We start from the raw sequence: 26,764 nt of genomic DNA, 5'->3' as shown, positions 1-26,764 counted from the left end.
ACAGCAGCAGAACTGCCTTCTGGATTATCTACTGCTTTGAACTATGTGTGCCCCTACCGAAGACCAGGACTGGAGAGAAATAAAAATCGTCTCTCATATCTGTAGGAACTTCCCAATGGGTGGGGAAAATACAATTATTTATATATCTGAAAGCGATACGATTTTTAAACAATCTTTTTAAGCCCCCAAGCCATGCTGGTAGAACTGTGAATAAATAGTACCCAGACCTTCTACCTCTCAAAATGAAGAATTTAAGAAAAAAAGATTATCTTATTGGAAGTCAAATGCCTGTGTTCTCTCAAACCTAAATAAAAGAATTTTGATTATCTTTACAAACTAATCTCTTTCCCTAACTTAAAAAGAAAAACTGGTTTTTATGCCACACAATTAATAATAACAGCATTTACATGTTAAGACTGTTTTTTTTTTTTTTTAGGCAATTGGGGTTAAGTGACTTGCCCAGGGTCACACAGCCAGTGTCAAGTGTTTGGTCTGAGGCCGCATTTGAACTCAGGTCCTCCTGACTTCAGGGCCGGTGCTCTATCCACTGCGCCACCTAGCTGCCCCAAGACTATTTTTTCAATAAATGTTTCAGACAGGTAGATCTGGTCTCCCTAAATAAGCCTCTTGAGGGGGCAGAGACTATCTCATGTCTCATATTTTTCTCATATCTCTTGCTCGCTAGTATGTAGCACAGTAATGGGTACATACTTCAAAAGATCCGTAGTTTCACTGGTGTGGGGTACTCCTTCCCTGGTTGAAGATCACCACCCCTCGCATGCCTTAGTAGATGGTCTTCATGAAATGCTGTGGCCAAAAAAAATAATAAATTATCACCTGGTGGCCAACCTTCTGGTGATGAGTTTCTCTGAACTTAAACTCGGCTGATTCTCAGATAACAGACATAGTCTGTCAATGGTCTGGTACTCAAAGCCCTTCCAGCTTAGGAGGAGATAACAGAGCTTGTGCTTCACTAGCATAACATGTGAGAACCCAGGATCACTTCCAGACACAATGAGGACACAATGGGTAGAGTTTGAGAGGAGTGATGATGACAAGGTAGGTGCTTAATAAATATTTTCAAGTTGACTACTAATGAAAGGGAATTGGGGCATGCATAGTTCAGAAAAGTGGATAACCCAAGAAACACTTATATCTGGTCTGAGAATATACTACTTGATGTTCTGAGTAGAATAATGTTCCGAACTAACCTTTGCTTAATATAACAATAAAACTAGTTTCCATTCCCCATCAACAAACTAAATGGCAGTGGGAGAAGAGAAACCAAAATTTAAAAGGTACAAAGGAGAAAAGGAGGAAATAGCATAGTATTAAAATTTTTTTCCTGTATAATTTAAATAATCAATATACAGTAAATCAGTGTCATCATTCTACCCTGCAAGGAATCTCATCTACTATGAAGAATCCAAAACCTGATAGCCTGGGGAAGAAAAAAAAACTTATTATGTATATTTTTCCTTATTACACTCAAGACATTTGCTTACTTGTATGTAATGTGGCAGGAATGATGTATCCACACAAGCTTGTTGAATCTCTGATAGCCACTGGAACAAAGTTGGAGACCAACATGAAAACTTTGATCTGTTTCTTGCACAGGGACTCGACGAAAATACCTATATTTGTAGTCAATTGGTTTCTATAAAAGAAAAGGTAAATAAGACCTAAGAATCTTTTCTACTCCAATGATTATTTCTATAAGTGTTTTAAGTGAAAGTGACAAAGATAACATTATTAAAAATTCCATACGTCTATAGTTTGTGCCTTTTCAAAGCATTTTATTAGTTAACATCTCATTTAGTTCACCACAAAAATGCTATGAAATACACAGGCTGGGTAGAATTAGGTGTTTTGTTTTGTTTTTTCAGCTGAAAAAACTGAGGCTCAGGGAATGGAATGACATTTACAGAGCTAGTTGGTGGAAGAACCATGACAAGAACTTGGGCCCCAGGCCCCTGATACAAGGCAGCCTTCTTCCACTATACCTCTAAGCTTCTGATACCCAGATTTCTGACTCTCAATCTATTTCTGGACTTAAGATACACTTGGGTCTCCCTTCAATAGAAAGATGGAAGTAAGAAAAAGGAGTGGGTTGGGAGCAAAAATTAGGAGTTATATTTTGGACATGCTGAGTTTGAGATACCTTCATGATATCCTGTTTGAAATGTCCAATAAGCAATTGGTGATTCAGAAATGGAGCTCAGGAGACTAGGGCTTGATATATATACCTAGACCTCATCTGCATAGAAATAATTGAGCCCATGGGAGGTGACAGAGAAGAGAAAGAAGACAAAATGGCACATCACAAAGCTTTGTGACATACCCATAATTCAGGGGGCAAAATATGAAAGGGTAATCAACAAAGAAAATTAAGGTAAGCAACAAAGAAAATTAAGGAATAGTCAGACAGGTAGGAGACCAAGAGAGCAAGCAGCCTCATGAAAGCAGAATAGACTATCTAGGAGGAGAAGGTAATTGACAGTGTCAAATGTTAAAGGGAGGTAGAAGATTAAAGGTTATGAAAAGATTTTATCAGATTTATCAATTAAGAAATTTTTGGTAACTTTAGAAAGGCCAGTTTCTGGGGCAGCTAGGTGGCGCAGTGGATACAGCACCGGCCCTGAAGTCAGGAGGACCTGAGTTCAAATTCGGCCTCAGACCAAACACTTGACACTTAATAGCTGCGTGACCCTGGGCAAGTCACTTAACCCCAATTGCCTTAAAAAAAAAAAAGCCAGTTTCAAATGAATGATGAGGGTAGGAACAAAAGGGCTGAGAATGGAGTGAGAAAAGATGAAGTAAACTAACATGTACAGACAGTTTATTTCTAGGAATTTGACTCTGAAAGGGAGGAGAGATATAGGGTGATAGTCTGAGAGGATGATAAGTCAAATTGGCTCTTTTTTTAGATTGGCTCTTCCTCTCTCCCCTAGGCTGGAAGTGCACTGACCACTCATAGACCCAATTCCAGTGTTGACAGAGACTCTTTAACCTATTGTTGTTCTGACACGGCACAGCTTGTCCCTTGTTAGGCAGCCTGGTGGCCCTCTGTTCCCAAGGGCCCACCACCACATTAACACTGGACAAAGTGAAGACACTCAACTGGTTTTAGCCATAAAATTACCAAACTCACAGTAAACCCTAAAAATGACCAGAGTTTAGAAAACATTCCATTTCTCTTCAGATACAAATTATGAGGTATTCTTATTTTTTTTTTTAACGGTATGCTTGTTGTCACTAATGAAGCAGTCATTTCTAAGTAACAACACTAAGGAATACTGAATTGAAGAAAGAAAATGATTGATTTTTCCTTGTGTGACTATCAATCAGCAAGTATTTGTTATGCACGCATACATTTAACACACAATACAAGCAAAGTAAATACGAAGTGTTGGGGGGAGACTGGTGTGAGGGAAGGTCTCAGGTCCAAGGCAATACTAGAGGGGGGCTCTGCAGGGCGCTCAGGAAGTCACTTTGGTGGCTGTGAATACAGAATAAACTGGTAAAGGACAAGACTCACACACTTACTTCTTCTTTTTTCTTAGTTATCACAGCAAATACTTTGGTTTGATTGTCTGTGTCCTGGGACAAGCGATAATGACCAAGTAGGATTGCATCAGTTCTAAAATAAGAGAAAAGACCATTAATTAGCTTTTAGATGTATGTAAGCCATAAGAGAAAGGAGACCAATGAGTGATGGACTCTGTAACAAGTTACTCTAACATGTAACTTGGATTGGATGAAAGGACTCAACACATAAAAACCTGCTATTCTTAGTTCTTAAACGAGGAACAATGGACTGTGGCTCCTCGGGAGTCGTCAGCACCATGACTTGGCCATCGGGAAAGAATCTCATATATCTGTATTTAAGAAAAAGAGAAAAGAGAACCCCAAAACACTACTGACACAAGTACACAAGATATAAAACCTGGAAAAGCTAAACAAATTATGTTTTCTATGTTAAGATCTTCAGGTACTAAGGGGGGAGGAAAGCGTCAAGGTAGGTGGTAAGCAAGGGTGTCTTTCATAATAAGATGCATTATTCTATCTGAAGAAGCCAAATATTTAAAAATACACTAATCTGTAGGACACTTTGGCTGATTCTATAAATCATTCTGTATCTATAAAACTTCTATCTCACAGACTAAATACAACTGATTGAGTAGCATAAAATAAGGATTACTGACAGCCCTAGGAGTTGATGATAAAAAACTGAAGTTCTTTTTGTCTTTGTTAAGAAGAAAAACTTAAATTTTGAGCTTCACTCACTGAAAGAATATCAATCATGAAAAAGACATCATATTATTTTTAATAGGTAGACTGTTAATCCATGTCAAGCAGCTAGTCAACTTGAATAGATATTTCCAAACTAAGAAAGTTTTACTGCGACTTGTTACTGAAAAAGCCACATTTCAAGAATAAGACATTGAAGAGAAATCACAAGATCTTTGAACAGGTAAACAAGTGGTGGTGGTGGTGGGAAACAAGTACAATAAAGGTAAAAGAGATTCTGTTAAGTTTATATCCATGTACTGAAGAGATGAACAAGGAGAAATGTTCAAAATGTTTCTTTTTGGAGTAACCAGAAAAATTGAAATATTACTTCTAACTAAAGTGCTTAGAGTATAGCTCCTGTGTATAATAATAATAATAAAGGTAGCAGGGACATTTTGTGTATGAAACATGGTGTCTGGGCAAATAACTAAGGTGAAAAAACAGTCCAAACCAATTTGCATTGGACAAGTACAAATTTTCCTATCTGAATCATACTTGGATAGATATAATTTGTCACTCACTCAGTTTACTACAGTTGTACCTGTAATATTCCACTTGGTGCCAGGCCCGATAGAAACCATCAAGTGATTGTTCGCCTTGACGAATATATGTTGTTTTGCTGATATAAACTCCTATGGAAAAGGAACAGATTCTTAAAAGCAAGGCCATAAAAAGAAAAAATACTTTAAAAACCACAATTGTGTATAAGATGAGAAATCTATGCGTGTCCCTCTAGCCCCATTTTTGTCCTCCAAACATTTTCTACTAAATATGCTGATTGTTACAATTCCATCTCAGCAAATAAAAACACATGGTATTTAATAAAGATTCATGCTACTTTTACATACTTCTTGACTTCTAAAAGCTTAACTTACCATCAAACCGAACACGGGGCCGTTCTAAAAACATCTCTCTCCAGGAGGTGTAAGGAACAAGTTTAATACAACTTCTGCCCCAAACTTTCAAGCAGGCTAAACGCCAGATTTCAGGGTCCCTAGATAATTAGAGCACATGTCCAGCTTCATTATACTGAATGGAATAAGTCCCACTACTTGGAGACATAGAGAAATATATCAGTTATAGTACTGCAAAGGGATAAATAAGTCTCTACCTAACTTTAAATTTACTGCTTTTTGACTGAAATGACAGCATGCAGCTATGGGGGTCAACAACTAACAATGCTAATTTCTGAAACTCTTTTTACAGTTTTTATTTAGCCGTTATATTTCTCTAAGGACTATGCTTTAACTGCTTTTTACATGGTGAGATAAATACAAAAAAACCGTTCTAATGAAAATTTCTCCTTTCTATTCCACCCCTACAGTACTGTTCTCTATAAGAAGAAATTAAAACAATACAAGAGTGCTAAGTTCTTCAAAAATTAAGTGGCAACACAAGTGCTTAATGATGGTTAAATTACGCCATAGAAATCCACTGAAATACAGAATTATTTCAGATTCAATGGTAAAATGAAGAAACTGATACAAATTTTAAAATATTAAAAACTTATTCTAAAAAAACCCAAAATTTACCCCTGAAAATTTCTTCCTATTTCAGGTGTCAAAATATCCGTATGCTTGACACAAGTAGGCAGCAAAATATTAAAACCTTAACAGTTAACCCTATTTACACACACACACACACACACACACACACACACACACACACAGAGTTAGTGGTTTGCTCTGATCTAATGTAAACCACTACTGATAAAATATTTACTAAATTAATTGATATGTATCACCTGAAACAAAGAAAGAAGTGTACCAAGCGATAAAAAATAATGGTACAAGTAAGATTTCTCAAAAACATTTCTTTCCTAAATTAATTTGGTTGGCATGCAAACTACCCACTGAAAAGTAGCACACTATTCTACATGAAAACAGATGAAGTTACATTTATCTTACTGAATAATTAGGCTACACAAATCCCATCAGAAAACTGTACTATAGCCTTATTTGGAACACTGTTACATGGAGTTCATGAGATTTAGAACTGGAAGAGGTCTTTGACATTATGTAATCCAATCCCATTTTACAGATGATGAAACTAAAGCCTAGACTTGCTCAAAGTCATACAGATTCAGATAGATTCAGTATTCAAATCCAGTACTCTTTCAACGACACTAAGAATTTTGAGCACACCACTTTATTAAACTGTACAACTAGCCTTCCCTCAACTGTATGTCATTTGGCTACTGAGTAAATTGCTTCAAAAAGTAAATACCTGGCACAAATATAGAATCCTCTGCACACCAGAGACAACTGTTCTAATGATCGAAGATCCAAATCACTAGAAACCACCCATCGGAAAATATACATTAGGACTTCCATTGGCAAAACTGCAAACAAAAAATAATCATTAGAATGACCATCATGTTTTAAAAAAAAAAAAAGTCTTTTCCTACATATCATTATGACTATTTTATTCCTGGTTTTATATAAAACCAATGAATCAGTAGTTTCTATTTAACCAAAATCAGATAAGACTATATTCTCTATGCATAGTAAATTGGTTATATTTGCCTTCACCTAATTCACATCTCTGAGCAAGATGCTTCTTGTTACCCCAATCTACTTCAAGGAGGAAACAATGTTTTGTTTGAAGTTCGGAACTAAAATAAGGCTCCACTAAAGAAAGCAGATATCTTCATATATTACCCAAAACCCTTTCCCTGCCCCACCCTAAATATCTTATGATGCATGATAGCACAGTAGATACAGGGAATTGTCTAAATACAGGAATAAGTATTACAGACCTGCCTCCATGTCTAATCTATTTTGCTTTTGACAGCAACAAAATATGTCCTATTAAATCTTTTCCACTTGCCTGAAAATTTTCAATTGCCTTCTGGATCCATAAATTCCCACGGCAAATTTAACACATTTGCTTCAAGCAAATAAAATATAAACATTTTTAATCATTCACACTATTCCCAAATTTCTGTATACATTTGCTGGTATATAAGGTCCCTGAATCCCTTCTAAGTCTCCTAGTTCCATTACAATATACAATCCTGACTCAAACACCTAACTTATGAATTTTTACATTCTCCCCCCCCAAACCAGAAATATCACCAATACAAACGCTACATCAGAATTTTTAAATTTTAATTGTCAAAAACACATATTCAGGAATTAACATTTCTTCCTATACTGCAGGCCAGAACAACTAACACTTATAATGCATCTTAAGTAAAAAGTATTTCTTGTGAAGTTATAGCATCCAAAATTTCATACCTGAAATGTGAGTTTGACTGGTGTCAAGCTCAGGCTGACAAAGTTTGAGCATGGGTTCCTGAAAAGTGAGTTGCTGCTGGAAGTAGGACAATAAATCAGCCATTTTGCTATCATCATCATTATCCTCCATACTGGGGCGGGAAAGAGGAAAGGAGAAAAACAAATGAAGTAAACACTTTAATCTGTATACCTGTATATTGAGAATTGCCCTTTCTGAGCTCTCCCAATATAAGAAAGGCAATGGGGTGATAGACTTCTCCTGATTTGCAAAGGGTTTCATACTTGGCCTTTAGAAAAAGGAAGCTTAATAATGCCCACTCTGATTCCAAGAGGTTTGGAGTGTTTTCTAACAGATGTTCAGGATTTAATGAAGAGTTTAGTTTTATTTTTGAGTAGAACATCGGCTTCATGACCTAAGTAGAAAAGGTAACTTCAAAAACCAAAAGTTTTAAAATCATATGGTTGAGGTGGTTTATGTATCAAGTCCTTCTTGAAAGAAAATATGAAATCTAATAGAGATGTAATACACAGGTGGCAGCTCACTTTCTAAGAGTTTCCTAACAGATATGTCCTAATTTCATCCACCTTCAGTAAAGGAAGAGAGTCAACTGGAAAATTTAAGAAGGGCTTTTAAGTCATCTACCAGTGCAAACAACTTTCAACATTTTGTCTTCTTTCCCTAATGTAGTTAGCTACGAAGATAAAAAAACTTAACAAAAGGTTCAGAAGAACTTGATAGTTCAGAAGAATTAGAGAGCCAGGAAGGGCTTTTTGTCCAAGAAGGGCAAGTTAAGGTAAGGAACCAGTTTCCTTAACTACAAAATAAAGATAATAACAATTACACTACCAACCCTGAAGCATTGTTGTAAGGAAAACACTTCACAAACTGTTTTAAGTGCTACATAAATATGAAATATAATTATTATGCAAACTTAAGTGCTATTTTCTGAAAATTTTTGTAAGAAAAAACAGAGAACTTATCAATTCTCTTTAAGAAAAGAGATCAGTTCTTAAATACTTTTCATAGCATTAAAAGTTTATTTTAAAGGGAAGATGGAGGAGTATTTCTATATTATATTCAACAAATAAACTGATGCAGATATCCCTATAATAAAGTATATAACTAAGTATATAATAAATAGATTAAAAATATAAAATATATAATAAGTATATGAAGCAGGGAAAGAATGGCACCTGAACTGGGTCTTGGAAGGATGGAAGGAACTGAACAAGTAGAGTCAGAAGTAAGGGCATTCCAGGTAGAAGGAAGAAAGTGAATTGGAGGTATTGGTTTAAATTAATGTTTTAAAGCCTGTTTGATTATATTTCAGTCTTTCTCTAGTTAAATTAAGTACTATTTAAAACAAAGGGATTTTAAAAGTTTAAAAGTCATTCAGTGTAATCCTTTTGGATAGCTTACTTTTAATAACAAAATATTTCTCAATCACCAATTTTGGGCAAAGTCAAACAATTTGTTTAGAATTTTTATTTCAATGTTATGCACCAAATTTTCATTCTTCAAATATTTCTAAAATGTTGTTGATCTAAACATAATGTGGTTGAAACTACATAATTACTACCATTCTGTTATTATACATTTCATCAACTGGGCAAAAATGCTTAAGTTTATCAGTCTTTATGCCATAGAATAGATCTAATTATATACTCACTAGTTATTTCCAACACCATCACCATCTGGAGACCGGGTGTAAGTAATCTTGAACTCTATATCAGGTACAAGCTGCATAGCCCTACGATAAAACTTGATGGCTAAAAGAAGAAATAAAATGAAATTAATTAAACACATCTTGTCATTTGTTTCACGTTAAAGGTGGCTTAATTTGGTGACTTTCTTTAGGCACACCAAAAATCCCTTTTTTTAAATGTAGTAATTCTGAATGATTTATTTTTGTTTTACAGGCAGTTCACAGTAACCAAGATTATTATAAAGCTAACTGTTAATAAATATACGTCCTCTTCTTCCTAAAGCTGGTAAATCACGTGAACTTTTAACTTAAAGTATTTACTTACAGTAATACTTATTAAAATACTTACACAATTTTGTTCCTCCTTACTAAAATGCAAATTCTTTGGGACCTGGAACCAAGCATATTTTATAACCAGTTCCCACAAACATCTAGCACAACAGGAGATACCCAGTAAACATTTGCTGGATTTGAAATCCATCTTTTCACTAACTTCCCCTGAGTATTTCCCTACGCCACATTTTTGGGGAGCTTTGAAACAGCAATTGCTGCTACTCAGGTCAGTCAGTCAATGAGTATTTATTATTAAGTGCCTACTTTGTGCCAGGCACTAGGCTAAGCCTGGGAATTAAAAAAAAAACAAAACCAAAAACCAGAAGACAGTCCCTGGCACTGAGGAGCTCAAAATCTAATGAGGGAGAAGATGCAGACAACAAATATACAAACAAGCTATATATAGGATAAATAAGAAATAATCAAAGAGGGACAGCACTACTGTCAGCTAAGAACTATCTAAGGAGAATGTACTTTTCCTTACCATCACAAGCAAGGAGTTAAATTAAAGGAACCACCAGCTGACTGCTGCTGGAGTAATAGAAGCCTGAGGGCTTTTAAAAATTACTTATTCTTCTATTCCTAATTATTCACTGCATTTTAAAAATTTATACCCCTGGACTCTTCCCTGTCATCCCCCTGCCCCCACCCAATCTTTTGCCAAGGCTTGCTGATTTCACCTCTGCTACATCCCTTGCATAATCCTCCTCTCTTCCTCTGGTATGTGCTACTACTTGGGTCAGGCCCTCCTCACACTCACACCACTCAGACAGCCGGCTGGTGGGTCTGTCTGTTTCGAGGCCCTCTCTCCAATCCATCTTCTATTCAGCTGCCAAAGTGATTTTCCTAAAGCACAAGTCTGTGTATCTCACCACTACTCAATAACTACTACTCTCACTATTGCCTCCAGGATGAAATAGAAAATCCTCTAGCTTGTCCTCAAAGCTCTTCATAACCTACTCCCCTTTCCTCTTTACGGTCTTCTTATACTTTATACCCTCCCATGTACTCTTGGAATCCAGTGACATTGACCTCCTGTTCCTCAAACAAGATGCTCCATCTCCTGACTCCAAGCATTTTCATTGTCTGCCTCCCTTTCGAGGAATGTTCTCCCTCCTCATCTAAACCTTTTCAAAAGCAATAGTATGCAGTGAGTTCAAGGAAACCACCCTCTATCCCACATGTCAACATACATATTTTTCTAACTATCCCTGACAAAAGTGTATCTTTCCTCTACTCATCCTACTATATAGCCTATTTGCAAAAGTGCAAAGGTCTCATTTTTTCTTTTTAAAATTTCTTTTAAATTTTAAGATAAATTTTACTGATTCCTTTTGTTTTTATATTGTCCTTTCTGAATACAGCTCACACCACCCCCTAGAATTGAACCATCCCTTGTTACAAAGAAAAACTACCTGACGAAAAATAACTGTGGAATCTAATGATACTAAGATCTCAGCTGTGCTTTAAAAATTCAGAATTCATGTTAAAAATAGAAGACAATTAACTGGGGGTATAGGGGAGGGAAAGAGGATATGTGGCAGAGTACAGTTGCAAAATTACAAAGCATAAGGACGGCTCCAAAGAAGAAATATGGGAAGACATTCTTACACAGCGGATGTCCCAGAACCTTGTCAAATTTTCAGTATGATCATTTATACCTTAGAAATCAGCAATGCTACAAATCAGGGTTTGATTTACTGTGCTGATTGTCTAGTCTTAAGAAAATGTTAATACCGATTAAATTTTAAAGTGTATGTACATAAAATCCCACTTCACCCACCTGCCAGGCTGTTATTTGAACTGCTAAACATTTAATTTTGTCCAACATTAGAAGTGAACTCTCCTTTGTAACAAAAAAAAAAAACAATCCAATAAAAGATAAATGTGGAAGCCCTGTATTGCTCAATAAACATTGCTTGAGCTCAGTAGGAGTGCAGTAGAATGCTCAAGGAATGAAGTCATCACCAGACTGGAGGCTTGGTGACTTAATGATTGACAATTATCAGGTTAACAACAGTAATAATGATAACTGGCATCTGTATAGCTTTAAGGTTTGCAAAGTGCTCAACACCTATTATTTCATTTAATCCTCACAATACCCCTGGCCTCCAGGCCACTCCTTTGCACACATGCAGAAGTTCATGTGTATGGCACACTGCATATATTTTTGGGCTTTTTCAAAGTATAAATTAGTTTTACTGGTTTTTTTCTCTTTTTCTTTTTTTCCACCTTAAAAATTTTTACAATATGGGATAGCTCTCTTGGAGGGAGAGGAAAAGGGACAGCGGGAGAAATTCTGGCAATATATAAAAACAAGTGATATCAATAAAAGCTTATTTTTAAAAAATGAAATGCAGAGTATTGATTTTCTTCCACAACTGACACAATGACAATTCTACCAATTAATGCAACAGTCTTTCCCTTTAATCTCCCACCTCTCTGTTATAAGGAGGGAAATCACAGAATCACGGACTTAGGGCTGGAAGACCCAAGCTGAACCTGGAGGTCATCAAATCCAACCCTTCATTTTATAGATTAGGAAATTGAGACTCAGAGAGGTTACAATGACACTTACCTAGAGTCACACAGCTACTAAGGGATCACACAATAGAACTGGAAGAGAATTTAGAGGCCATCAAGTCCAATTCCATCATTTTACAGTTGAAGAAACTGAGGCTCAAACATATTAAATGAACTGCCCAGGATTCCATTAGCTACCAAAGTTCTGAGGCAGGAGTCAAACCCAAGTCTAACGAACTTCAAATCCAGTGCTCCATCTACCACACTATGGTCTATTTTTTGTTGTCTCTTCTCTAGGTCCAAGACTGTTCATTATAATTACTCAGAATCTGGCTTTCTTTTAGTGTTCTTTTGATTTGAATCATTTTGTATATTGTTCTTTATGGTTCTGTTTATTTTTCTGCACCAGTTCACGCAAATCTTTCCATATTTCTCTGGATTCCTGAAATTCATCAATTCTTACTGTCCAATAATATACCAACACATTTATAAACTAGTGTGTTCTGCCATTCCATTACCAGCCTCACTCCTACTTTGTTTCCAGTTCTCTGAAAGCATAAGACTAGTTTTCAAATTAAGAACTGTAAACCACAAATGGCCATGTGAAAACATGGTCTAGGATTACTAACAGTGAGAGGAATACAAATTAAAACAACTCTCAGGTTGTACCTCATGGCCTGCAAGTTGGCAAAGATGAAAAAAAGGGAACTGTCAGTGATGTGTCAAGACAGGTGGTATACTAATCCACTATTGGTAGAACTGTGAATTGGCTCAATGCCTTTGGATTATAAATTTTGAATTATGCATGAAAAATGGAACTATTCATCCCCTCTAACTCAGTGAGCCCCAAATGCTCCCTGCTACCCCCAAGGGAGTAAGAGACAAAAAGAAAGGTCCAATAAATACAAAAATGTTCATATCAGCATTTTGTGATAGCAAAGAACTGGAAATAATATAGGTAGCCATCAAATGAGTAACAGATGAAAAAACTACCGTACATGAATGTAACAGAACATTACTGTGCACTAAGAAATTAAGAATATGAGGAATTCAGAGAAACAGAAAAAAAAAATTCCCATGCAGAGTGAAATAAAATATGAAAGCTAAAAGAACTATATAATGATTACAACAGTATAAATGAAAAGATCCCTAAGAGGAAGATGATCTGAGTAACTAAAAAATGATGGTCCTGCAGAACAGATTCTGAAACATACTTCCCTCCTCCTGGCAGAGAGGTGGGAAACTATTAGGGCAGATCACTGTCCTTTTTCGGATGTGGTCACGACATAAGACCCTGTTGTCATCTTCTACTCCTCACGTCCTACATCCTACATCCAATCCATTGCCAAGTCTTATCATTTCTATGGTCACAATATCACTCCAATGTCTCCTTTGCACTCATACAACCACCACCCTGAGCCAACCTCTCTTTACCTTATGCCTGGGTCTACTGCAAGAGCCTCCTGGGTGGTCCTCCTGCCTCAAGTCTTCCTCCACTCCAGTCCCTCCTCTCAGCTGCCCAAGTCATCTTCCTAGAGCATAGACCTGACTATTTCACTGCCTTTCCACTCCCTTCAGAAACTCCAGTGGCTTCCCTACTACCTGCAGGATCAAATATAAAAGCCTAGATTTGGCTTTTAGATCTCTTCATAACCTGACTCCTTCCTACCTTGCCAGTCTTCTTCACTTTTACAACCCTCCATGAACTCTATGATCGAGCAACTCTGGCCTTCTCACTGTTGCTCCCCCCCAACACTCCTAACTCTGTGTCTTTTCACAGGCAGACCCCCATGCCTGGAATGCTATGCCCTCGCCTTTGCCTCTGGGTTCTCCTGGCTTCCTTCTAGACTCTGCTCAAACCTCCCCCACCTTATCCAAGAGGCCCTTCCTGGTCTCCCCCGCTGCTAATGCCTTTGCTCTGACCTCTTGTTTACACTGTATTCATCTTGCAGGTACACAGTTGTTTGCATGTTACCTCCCCATTAGAATTTGAGCTCCTTGAGGTCATGGACTGTGTTTTGCCTTTTTTTTTTTTTCTTTTTTTTGGGTGAGGGGGAGAATGTGTGTGGTTATCCTTGGCTTTTAGCACAATACCTGGCACAAAGCCCTTAATAAATACTTGTTAAAAGTTTTTCTTTGCTAAATGAAAAGATTCAGTCTGGTACTATGAATATTCTGGTAAATATTGGAATTTTCTTTCTGTCTCTGACCTCGCAGGAGTAAATAATGCCTAGTACCAGGATCACTAGCTCAAAGGGACAGTTTAGTTACATTTATCACATAATTCCAATTTGTTTTCCAGAACAGGCAAACCAATTCACAATTCCACCAACAACGTATTAGTGTCTTTATATAGACACTGTAACTTTGCTTAGTTTTCATTTTCAATTTAAAAAAAAAAACTTTGCCATACTATAGATGTGAGTGAAACCCCAGAGTTTTTTAAATTTGCCTCATTATCAGGGATTTAGAGACATCTTTTATATGGCCATTGAATGCGTTTCTTTTGAAAACTATAACTTTTCACCACTTATCTATGTATTAGGGAATGGCTCTTGGTCTTAAATAACTGTATTACTTCTTTAGATATTATAGTTATGTTTTAAAGCCTTTACTTAGGAATTTTCGATCAGTATTTTTTTGTGAAAATGAATATTGGGTTTGATGTATCACAATTTCCGTTTATGTCAATCAAAAAGCATTTATTAGCCTTCAGAAATGATGGAGTACATATTTATTCACTATCATGCACTGAGGTCGCTGTTCTTTTTCTCATCCAGTAAGTACATCCATGGCATATCATCACTGCACTATCAAATAACTAGTTATAGGATCAAAATTCAATCGGTATTTATTAATTTTTTTTTAAATGAGGCAATGATTGGTGTGACAAGTCCCAGTTCAGAATCTCCTTTACTGAAGCAAATATATACCTTTTCCACAACTTACAGTCTCAGAGAGCCACTCTGGTTCCTGAGAAAATAAGGGACTTGCCTAGGTTCACATGGTCAATAAATGTTGGAGATGAAACTCGAATCCCAGGTCTTCCTGACTTAAAAGTCAGCTCTCTTCCTCATATATCATGATGCCTCTTGCCCTATTAATGAGGATTATATTAAAATCCAACAACTATTTATGAAGCATTTATTATGAAGTAACTATGAAGGCATAAGGCATAGGGGGCTAGAGACATAAAGCCAAAACCAAAAAGGTTCTGCCAGGGAGGTGGCACCTGAGGTGATCCTTGAGGAAAATAAGTATGCTGAGAAGCAGCGATGAGGAGGGATATGCCTTAGGCATGGTGAAAAGCCTGTGTGAAGGAACACAATAATGATAATGAAAGTTTCTGATGCTTTATTTTACAAAATACTTTCCTCACAATCTATGAGTTAAGTGGTGGCAATTATTATTATTATTTTTCCCATTTCATATAAAGGAACTGAGAGGTGATGTGAGTTGGCATGGTCACATGGCTACTAAATGTCAGAGACAAATAAGATAATATGACATCGTAACTAAGCACTCACTAGATATGGAATTAAAGGGTCTCAGTTTAATTGCCAGCTCACCTACTTAATACCTGTGTCACTTAACCTCTCAAGGCCTCCCAACCTGGGATCCATGAACTTGTTTTCTTAGTATTTTAATAACTACATTCTTTTGTAATCCTAAAAATTTTATTTTATGCATTTAAAAAAGATTATTCTGAAAAGGGATCCATAGGCTTTGCCAGACTGCTTCCAATGGATCTATGATACACAAAAATGGTTAAGAACCCCTGGACCAGATGTTGTTTAAGGTTCTTTCCTACTTTAAAGTCTATAAATCCACCAAGTGAGAGAGGCAGGATTCAAACACGTTCTATTGCTCTTTCTACTACACGACCTCTTATAGAAATATGCCATTCCGGTGAATCTTATTCTCATAGGATTTGGCTTATGCAGGGAATAACATACATACTCAATTGGGTATGGAAGTCTATCTTACTCTATAGGAAAATGGGGGGGGAAGGGGACAAAAGAGCGGGGGGATGATAGAGAGGAGGGCAGATTGGGGGAGGGGGTAATCAGAAGCAAACACTTCTCAGGAGGGTCAGGGTCAAAAGAGAGAATAGAATAAATGGGGGGCAGGATAGGATGAAGGGAAATATACTTAGTTTTTCACAACATAACCATTATGGAAGTGTTTTGCATGACTACACATGTATAACCTGTATCGAGTTGCTTGCCTTTTCAATGAGCATGGGTGAGGAGGGAGGAAGGGAGAAAATTTGGAATCCAAAGTTTTAAAAACACATGTTAAAAAAATTATTTTCACATGCAACTGGGAAATCAGAAATACAGGAAGTGGGGTATAGAAATCCATCCCGCCCTACAGGAAAATAGGAAGGGAAGGGGATAAAAAAAGAGGGGGAGAGATAGAAGGGAGGGCAGATTAGGGGAAGGGGTATTCAGAATGCTTGCCATCATGGGGTGAGGGAAGGGACGAGATGTGGAGAAAATCTGGAACTCAAAATCTTGTGGAAGTGAATGTTGAAAACTAAAAATAAATAAATTTTTAAAAAATTAAAAGAAAAAAGGAAAAAAGAAATATACCATTCCAGCCCTAAAGAAGCTTACTAATTTCAATAATCTCTTCCTGGCTTCTAAATCTATTTAAAAAGGCAACTAGGTGGCACAGTGAATAGAGTATCGGCAATGGAGTTATGAGGACCCAAATTCAAATCTGGGCTTAGACACGTAATACTTACTAGCCATGTGACTCTAAGCAAGTCACTTAACCCCAACTGCCTTGCCCAAAAAAAGGAAATAAAATAAAATCTATTTAAAATACACGTAGCTTTAAAAAGCCACATTAAAAAACTGCAATTTTCCATTTCTCAATAGATAAGTAGTGAAAACATACAAACAAAAATTATTTCTAGAAGAACTGCAAACTATTAACAACCATATAGATATAAATGAGTGCTTTAAGTCACCAATGCTAAGAGAAACACAAATCAAAACAACCTTGAGATTTTACTTTGCCAGCAAACCGGAAAACATGACAAAAGATAGGAACACTCAATGTTGGAAGAGGTGTGAAAAGACCAGTCCAGTAACACACTGTTGCTAAAGCTGTGAACTGGTCCAACCGTTCGGAAATGGACTCGAAATTACACAAAGGAAGAGGCTAAAATCAGCATATCCCTTAACTCAGAGATTCCACTGCTAGGTATATACTCCAAGGAGGTCCCAGACAAAAAAACAAAAAACAAACTATACATCCACCAAAATATGTCTAGCAGTACTTTTTATGGTGGCCAAGAATATGAAACCAAGCACGTGCCCACCAACTGGAAAATGACTAAACAAACTGAGTTCCAAGAAGGCAGTGGATTATTGTACCATAAGAAACAATGAATATGAATACAGAGAACCAATGCAAAGAAAAGCAAGACTGGGAAAATATAAGATGACTCCAACAATGTAAACGGAAAGCACAAAACCAAAACTAGACACTGCATGATTATAATGATTAAACATGGGAGACAATGGTGTGGAACACTATGTTTACTGTTAGACTGGGCTAGCATATTGGCTAGTTTTGATGAACTGGTTCTTCCCCTCTTTTTCATTCCTTGTTACAGGTAATAAATAGTTCTTACACTCCCCCCATCTCATCCCCAAGCCCAAGCAACAAGCCCCATCCAATCAAGAGATGCCCCATCCCCAATCTACCTCTATAAGCCTTGTCTTTTTGTTCTTTCATTAAACCTTCATTGGTTCCAAAACTTTACGGTTCTGCTACCAGTTTGTTCTGGCACCAACACTTTTACTGACAATATCAATAAAAACACAAAAAAAAGACTTTAAACATAAGGAGTAAATAGAAGGGAAGATCTAGACTGGAGGCTTCACTGGTATAGGAGAGTTCCAGTGTGGAAACGCCTTCCTCTAATGCAAATCAGCAATTTATCTGTAACTTAAAGAGTCCTAGAGAGCTTTACAAAGCACTGAGAGGTTCATGGCTTTGCCTGTGGTCATGTGTCAGAAATATGACTTGAACCCAACTGTTCTTGACTTCAAATTCTTCCCCCTCTGTACCTCATCAAATTTATTCTTATGACAAAAAGCATGCAACAACAAAAGGCTGCTAGTGAGCAATGCTGTAATTATGTATTTAATCAGTATCAGTCTAGACAGAGCATTTTACCTTCGTAGAGAGCTCCATTCTGCTCTTCTTCCACTGCTTTCAGGAACAGTTCTCTAGCCTGTAAAAACACGGAAAGATTTAACTTAAAAAAAAATACTGCAAAGCCAAAGATGTAAATTTTCACTCATCATGGCACTGACAAATTATTTAAATATTAAGGGAAATTTATTTGGACATACAGGTTAGAATTCATAGACATGGAAAAAAATTATGAGACAATGACATGTCTGCTTCTTTTATTTTAATAACAGCTAGCATTTTTAGTTATTATTGTTTTATGGTTTGTAAAACAGCTTACATATGCTTTAGCTATTTGAACTTTACAACAACACTGTGAAGTAGGTGCTATTATTATCATCCCCATTTAACAGATGAGGAAACTGAGGCAGAGGTCATGTGATCTGAACAGGGTCGCATAGCGAATAAATGTCTGAGGCTGCTTGGAACTCAGGGCTTCCTGACTCCAAGCCTTGCGCCCTATCCACTGCACCATACCTAACTGCTTCATTTTAAAGAACTTGAACCAATTTCGAGCTGAAGGTTTTCAAAACGATACCTCACAGGGACATAATAACAGAGCAAAAGAGGAAAAGAAATTACCCTAAACTTGCTCTACTTCATCTTTTGGCTTCCTCACAAGAAAGAAATGTAATATATATTCTTGGAAAACAAGTTAATATTTGGACAAATTAATTCTTTCTTTTCAAATAGACACTGATGTGCCTGAGTTCACGAGCTCACTGGACCTTGATACAAGCTGTTTCAGAAGTCTCAGTGTATTCTTTAAGCTATTAAAGCTTGAAAAATGCACTAAGACTTCTGGGATACCCTATACTGTCAAGACCAAGGGACACACTTGATACTGAAAATAAGACCTTAAGATGAAAAGTAAATAGAAAGTAGTGCCATCCACAGTCATGGAAAGGCCGAGGAGCCCAACAAAGGATACGATGTTGGTAACATCCAATTCAGCCTGAGAAAGTCAGCTAATCTGATAGATATAAACTGTCAAATTATTCTGACATGGAAGAAATTAGAAATTGATAAACTGACTTTACTTTGATCAACAAGATCTTTCCGAATTCACATTCACTGAAGAAACTGATTTACTTCAAGGGAGGCAAGGCTCATCTAATTGAATAACCTCAAAATTCGGAGAAAACATAAGTGACTACCCATTATCAGTCTGAACAGTCAGGATCTTGAAACAGAAAAGGCCCACCGTCCCTACCTTTTCCTCTTTTGCCTGGTCTTGCTTTCCTTTGGTATCTGCGGCCTTCACTAAAGGCCCTCTTGTTGATCCCCTGGATGATCGAGTTTCCAAACCACTGGAACCTACACCAGGAGCAAGTTCAAACATCCACTGAGCTCGGAACATCTGGAGCTGTGCCTAAGAAAAAGTGTTTAAATTCATCGTTAATGTAATTTTAGATTTTTAAAAAAGTGAGCAGCATGACTCTGAAACTGTAATATTTTTAATATTTTAAAACTGTAAAATTTTAAATAAACTGTAAAATTATAAATAGATCTTTAACACCTATATTTATTTTTAAGCCTAATATTACAAGAACAGAAGGCAAGAATTAAGTCCGCCAAATTACAAAATTTATTTCACCAATAAAATATGTATAACAACTCTACTTTAGAATTTTCAATTTCAAGCAACTTGAAATAAACTATGTGAATTAGTACATGGGACAGGGCCCAAAATAAATGAGTACAATACTCCAAAGAAACTATAGATAAGCCAAAATTGTAAGATTTGTAAAAATAACTTACAGAATAAGGACTACTCAATGGTAGCCTTCTGATATTCATATACATCAGTCAACATCTCTCTGACACAAAAGCACTGGTAAAAATTCTTTGGGATGATCAAAATTTTTCCTGGTTTAAAGTTTTTTTATAGTACACAAAAAGCTACACATGGCGACTCTTACTTTCACAGGGGGGAAAAATCCAAAATACAAACTATGAAGCAATTTTAAAAAACTTACAACTAAAAAAAGAAAAGGAGACCACACTGCAAATGTGAACAACCAGGTTTTCAGACTTATGGTCCGCCATTTTGTATTATATATGGAGGCCTCAAACTGGTCACCTATAAAATCAAGAAGCTAGAGTTGATCATCTCAAAGTGCCTTCCAACTGTAAGATTCTGCAGTTCTTTATTTCCAAAGACAACGAAAAAGAACTAAGTGTGCAATGTAAAAATAGTAATAGAATTATAAATGCCTTGACAGGTATTGTGCCTTAATCTTTGTAACCGCTCAGTGCTTAGCATGTGACAGTACGTACTCAATTTTGCTTCCTGGAACCAATGAATGACATACCTGCAGGTTAGCTTCTTCAGGACTTGTATTTTCATCATCTTCAGCTCTTTTGGAATCAGAGCGACAATCATCTTCAGCTTCTGCCTGAGAGGAAAATGTAGGCATTTCAAATTAAGAGTCTGACCTTAACATGTTTGGGACAGACTTGTTGAAAATAATTTCACCAAAAACAATCCCAGTCCAACTGTAACAACATACTCATTTTCATACAGTCAACATGGGACTTTCTGTTCAAGGTCCTCTAGCATTTAAAGCCCTTCAGAACTGGGTTCCAATCTACCTTCAAACTGGACAATAAATTTGGTAAACCACTCTGCAAACCTTAAACTGTTATATAAAAGTTAACTATTATAATTATTATTGTTACTATCTTTCCAGAATTACTATACATTTCTCCCCTTCACATTCTCTGGTCTTCCTGCTATTCTATACACAGTATATTCTGAATCCTTACTTTCCTTCAAAGTTCAGTTCACTCACCACCTTCTACATGAAGACCTTCCTGATCTTACTAGCTGCTGCTACTGCCTCTTCCTCCTGGTTCCCAATTACTTTACATTTCTTCCGCATGTACATATAGATGTCTCAAACCAGCATGCTCTCAAAGGCAAGAAGAAATGGGTTTCAGTCCCACCTCTACCACATGACCCTAGGCAAGTCACAACCTCTCCTGCTCTAGGCAATCCTCTATGACTAGAAAATGCAGGTGTCCCCTGCATCGGTAGAGAGAGCTTCCTCATCTGAGGTCCCACTTCAATTAAATCATGGCTCCATGTCCCATCCCTGACCCTATAAAACACAGATGCTGTTTATCCCAATAGAATGCAGGGTTCCTGAGAACTTTGACTAAGGGATTGTCTGATTTGCATCTTTGTATCAAGAGCACCAGCACAGTGCCTGACATGGAGGTGTTTAATGAACACTTGTTAATTATTAGATTGTGCTCAATAACAAATAAGGATCCTGAGAATTAATGTATCACCAATAATTCTATGATCTCATTTTCAGCAATGGTTTCCACCTCCTCTACTACTATACTTTTTTTTTGTCTACCACTATACTTTTAACAATGTTGTTAACAAGCACTGTTCTGAATTTCATCTCTCTCCCACAACTTCCCATCTGAGACTCTCTAGTGGCCAAGGTATTTCCTACCAAGAAACTGCTATTAAAAGTGAACATTACATTGTATTTAATTATACTCTGGTTTTGTAACTTTATAAACTCCCTTTTCAGTTTCTGTCCTTTCCAAAGGATTTAGATAAAAAAAGAAATGTATCCTCACCCAAAGAATGCCAGTTGACAATAAATGGGAAACTTGCTCCTTCATTACATCCTGCTGTGAACTACCAACTTTTCCTATTATGAGAGAGCTTCCGTTTTTTTACATAAATATCTTTGGTTTGTTTGTTATATTTGGCAAGGAATACTTTATAGTGTATTGTACAAGTTACAATAGCAGGTAACCAGAACACAAGGTTTTAAGTCCAGCTGAAATAGAAACAAGACTCAAAAATTAGTGTCTAGGATGCAGAAAGTCCTAAAAAAAAATTTTTATTTTTAAATTACTAGTAGTGTTGCATGAAAATGAAGTAGTTTCTGACATCCAGACAAATTCTCCATGAGTTACTCCAAGGAACTTGACTCAGAAAATACTATGTATCAGTTTTGTTCTCAGTAGATTAAAAAAAAAAAGGCTAATTTGCAAGTTGGTTTGAGAATAAATTAGACTATTTCATTCAAGTATCTGATGGTGTGGCATAGTTGAAAGAGAGATAGACTTGCAGAGTAAGGACACCTGTGTTTATATCCTGGCTCTGAAGCTTATTAGGTGTTTGCTCATAGGCAAGTCAGAACTTCCCTAAGCATTAAGTTTCTACAACCGTAAAATGGAAATATTTGAAGAGCCTGCCACATGAAATTGTTGAAATAAAACACCCTGTAAAACTTTAAATCACTACATGAATTATTATACAGATTGCTTGTTTTCCATAAGGGCATATTCCTAAAAATGTGTGATTTTAATTTCTACCAACTGGATTATTTTTCAAATGTATTGGCCAAGTTAATTCTTTAATGGGGCTATAGTAAATTATTTTGTAAAGTGACAATTTGCTAATATTAACTACCACTCATTTTATTTTTCAATCCAGGTTTTCCTATATTAGATTTGCATAATGTGGAGTACAACTAGACTGCTATTATCAAGAATAATTCTAAAAAGAACAACTAATATCTGTGTGTTGCTTTAGTGAATAACAGAGAACACAAAAAAGTTCTTCCCCCCCACATCAGATAAGGATGTATCTCCCAGACTTTTCTTCCACAACTACCAATAAAACTGAGCTCTTATGAGATTCTCCACAAGTTAAACTGTTAGTTACTACATTAATGGAAAAGGAATTTGCTCAACACTGAATGTGGTCAGTCACATAAAAACTGTGGCAACCAAGGAAATTGCCTTGTGTCTTCCTTTTATGGTTACCAGGAACAAATACACAACTGAAGTTTAATGTAATGTTCTAAAGACAGTAAGGTATGGTACTAAATTTTAGCTAGATTTGAGTTTCCTTATAATGGCTTAGAAAACGCAATGAAGATAATTTTGCATCAGTCATATTTTCACTACTTTTTTTCTAATGTGCAGTATCCTCAACCTGCAGCACTACTTTACAAATAAATATAGAAGACTTCTTCCTTTCTCTCTTATCTTCAGTGACCAGACTTTACTAGCCTTTCACTAACACAGTAAACGTTTAAGTCTTGAGCTAAGACTTTCAGGAGTTTTCAGAAAAAAAATCATGAGGAAAGGAACTGTTCCCTCAATAGTAAATTGTTATGGAGTTAAAAAACACATCAGAGCTCAACAAAGTTGCTTTGGTCCTAAGAATCAATTCCCAAGTTTAAAAGCAAGTTTAATTTTTCAGTTTTCAAAGAAAGAAAGAATAAGTGTGGGATAGGGAGAAAGACAAACGCTAGCAAGTTTTCATCAAACACTGATACCCAACTTCATTTAGACATTTAAATTAAAGTCAGGAAGGGTCTACAGTTTCCTTTGGAAAGGCTCAAAGAGAACACTTTAAACCTGACCTGAATATCTCCTGCACCATAATCAAGCCTGGTAGTACTTTTAATAACCATCTATCCTCCCCAGTTCCCATTCTTCTATCTTCCATTCCCTTCAACATCCTCCCTCTTAACTCCCGAGTGAAGTATAAAATGGTAGGTGTAACAAGAGACTGGTTAACTCAAGGAACTCAAAGACTTGTGATGGTATCTCGTGACAATGCTGTATTCAACTTTCATATTATCTTTCTTTTGAATACGTCTATTTTCCCAACATCCTTCCCTAAAAGATAAGACTTGGGAAAGGCATTCTGCTTTGAAAACTTTCCAATCTAATACTTTTCCCACTATCCTCAAACTAATTTAAATAATTTATAATGATATGGGGGGGAGAATCACAGGAATAATTTACATTTACAGCATGCTAATGGAGCCCCTTATGCATTTACAGCAAGTCAGAATATTTTTCCTTGCACTATTAGGGGAAATAGAAAACAGAGAGCCAAAGTTGGCAGGAGCTATCAACCAGCAATTGAGCCATCAACCAGCAATTGAGCCACTTAGTTTGGGACCATTCCTTGGTTGCTAAAACTATAAATTGAAAACATAAATTTAGCTACTTAAATTGGCAATTTATTTGTTACCAGAGATACATTTCATATCTCTGGCCCCTGTTTCCTCATCTATAAAATGAAAGGATAGGTTCAGGTCCAAGAACTTGTTTTTTAAAAATACTTCAATACCTATTTCAGCATAATTGGTTTCTTTTGTAATTCTATGCATTTTGTTTTATGCATATGAAAATATTATTCTGAGAATGGGGTCTCTAAGTGTCACCAGACTACCAAAGGGGAACATGACTCAGAAAAGGTTAAGGACACCTGGTCTTGGTCTCCAGGCTCCCTTTCAGCTCTGAATCCTATGATTCTATGAAAGCTGACTGCATAGATGGCAAACTCCATGTCCACGCATGCAACAGTACCATAGGATGCCCAGCTGTCAAGCTCTTGAAGCCTAGTTACAACGTGGTCCACCTGGAAGGACACAGCCCACGCCACCAGCCTGGGCTCTTTCTTGCCCGTCAGAAGCCTTCCCCCAAATTTCAACAAGTAAAGCGATCAACCACAACAGCCTACCCAAAGTCGTCCCCCCCCCCAACGCCCAGGCTGCTGCTATTCCCGGGGCTTCTTGCCTTGTCCACAGGGAGGACTCGCTCCCTGAAATTCCCGACTCCAAAAAAGGCAACCAGAGGATGCCCATGAGCTAGAAAGTGAACTGAAAGTTTAATCTGACTTCCCAGAGAAGACCAAAGTAACAAATGCTCTAAAGTCTGAGTTTCTCTCTGAAATTTTCCCACGGGCTCACTTTAATTAGGTAATCCCTGAGCTGTCATTTGGGGGTTTGGTGAGGAGGGAGGCTGAATGTTAACCAACAAAAAACGCAGCCTCTGGAATTTCAGGATATGGGTAACTATTTACTTACTGCCTGGAAGAGGTGAGGGAAAGGAGTGATGGGAATCCACAGGTTGCCAGGGCAGGGAGGTGGGAGGGGCTGTGGTAAGATTCAGGTCCTGGTGCGTATTCAGCTTCAGTCCCTTGCTAGCTGGCTGCGTGACACTGAGCAACTTCGTTTCACTAGCCTGCCTCAGTTTTCCTCATCTGTAAAATGGGGACAACAGCAGCACCTACCTCTAAGAGTTGTTTGCGAGGATCAAATGAGTTGTAAAGTGCCCAGCACTTAATAAGTAGGCGCTTAATAAATGTTTCTTTCCTTCCTAGAATGCTTGTTGACTGACAGAGTAAGAGCGGGTGGGAGGGATCCAGCCCACTTTTTTCACTCCCATTAAGTCAACATGCATGAAGTAAGCTCCTAGGACGGGCCAGACACTGGGCTGGGAGCTGCGTCCCCCTCCCACCAACCCCGAGGTGGGGCTGAGAGAGAGGTCCCCTCTTAACCCCCGCCGCGGGTCCGCCCCCCCCCGACCCCCCGCCGCGTTCAGGCTCAATTACCATGCTGGCTGCGGCGGCGGCGGCGGCGGCGGCTGCGGGGGGCTGGCTCCCCGCGTCGGGCGGGCCCGGCCCCTCTCCCTGCCAGGGGCGCGGTGTCGCGGCTCGGTCTCTTCTCCCTCCTCCGGCCCGCCTGGCTTAGCAGAGTTCTCGGTCGGAGAAGCGCACCAGGCAGCGGCAGTGACTGCGGGCCCGGCGGACGGCAGCCATCTTCCCGGAGCAGGGCGCCAGAGCGCGGCCGGCCGGGCTGGGGCGGGCCGGGGGCGGCGCGGGCAGGCGGACCGGAGGGCGGCGGGGCCTGGCTGGGGGGACGCCCACGGCCAGCCGAGGCGCGGCGGGGCCTACCCGGGGACGTGCGGCGTCTGTCAGTCGGGCCAGCGCGCGGTCACGGCTCTGCTCCCGAGCTGCCTACACAGCCGCCGAAAACTGCGCCGGGCGCTCTGAGCATGCCCAGTGCGGGCGGCCCGAGAGTCCTCCACCACCCCCCCGCCCGACCCCCGCGAGGCGGCAGCCGCAGAAACAGGTGCGGGCGGGAGGAGCCAGGCGGGCCGGCCGACGTCCAGCCGTGCGTCCCTGGCAGGCAGAGCGCGTCCGGCGCCGCGCACTCAGGCCAGCGGGTAGGCTGGGAGGCCGTGTGCCCGGCATGCAGGCAGGCAGGGAGACCAGTGCACAGGAAGGCAGTGCGTCCATCACCAAGGAAGGCTGGCAGTCAGCATACCCAGCTCACAGAGCAGTGCGTCCATCACCGAGGAAGGCTGGCAGTGCGTCCATCACCAATGAAGGCGGCAGTCAGCGCACCCAGCACACAGGGCAGTGCGTCCATCACCGAGGAAGGCTGGCCGTCAGCGTACCCAGCTCACAGGGCAGTGCGTCCATCACCAAGGAAGGCTGGCAGTCAGCGTATCCAGCACACAGAGGGAGTTAGTGTGTCCATCACTGAGGCAGGCAGAGCGCTGATGTGTTCAGCATACAGGCAGGGAGGCAGTGCGTTCAGCGCTCAGGAAGCCTGAATCGGTGTATCCAGCATTCGGGCAGGTAGAGGCTGTTAAGTCCAGCAAGCAGTCCATAAT

At 38.5% G+C, this 26,764-nt stretch overlaps 1 protein-coding gene across 1 annotated transcript; it reads right to left on the bottom strand.

Moving 5' to 3' along the window:
* Positions 1-691: 691 nt before the first annotated feature.
* FBXO9 (F-box protein 9) lies at positions 692-25,731 on the bottom strand. Its single transcript, XM_027852928.1, has 13 exons — positions 25,698-25,731; positions 20,623-20,706; positions 19,521-19,679; positions 18,290-18,347; positions 9,203-9,302; positions 7,533-7,663; positions 6,520-6,634; positions 5,169-5,287; positions 4,835-4,925; positions 3,783-3,878; positions 3,547-3,640; positions 1,506-1,657; positions 692-807 (listed from the first exon to the last, which is right to left on the bottom strand). The coding sequence occupies exons 1-13, from the start codon at positions 25,698-25,700 to the stop codon at positions 798-800; spliced, it is 1,212 nt and encodes a 403-aa protein (XP_027708729.1). The 5' UTR covers positions 25,701-25,731; the 3' UTR covers positions 692-797.
* Between the last annotated feature and the right edge of the window lie 1,033 nt (positions 25,732-26,764).

This window comes from Vombatus ursinus, unplaced genomic scaffold, assembly GCF_900497805.2.
Source record: "Vombatus ursinus unplaced genomic scaffold, bare-nosed wombat genome assembly UNPS02009835.1, whole genome shotgun sequence".
Taxonomy (NCBI): domain Eukaryota; kingdom Metazoa; phylum Chordata; class Mammalia; order Diprotodontia; family Vombatidae; genus Vombatus; species Vombatus ursinus.
Note: the sequence above shows the minus strand (reverse complement) of the source record. Positions and strands in the feature narration are given on the sequence as shown.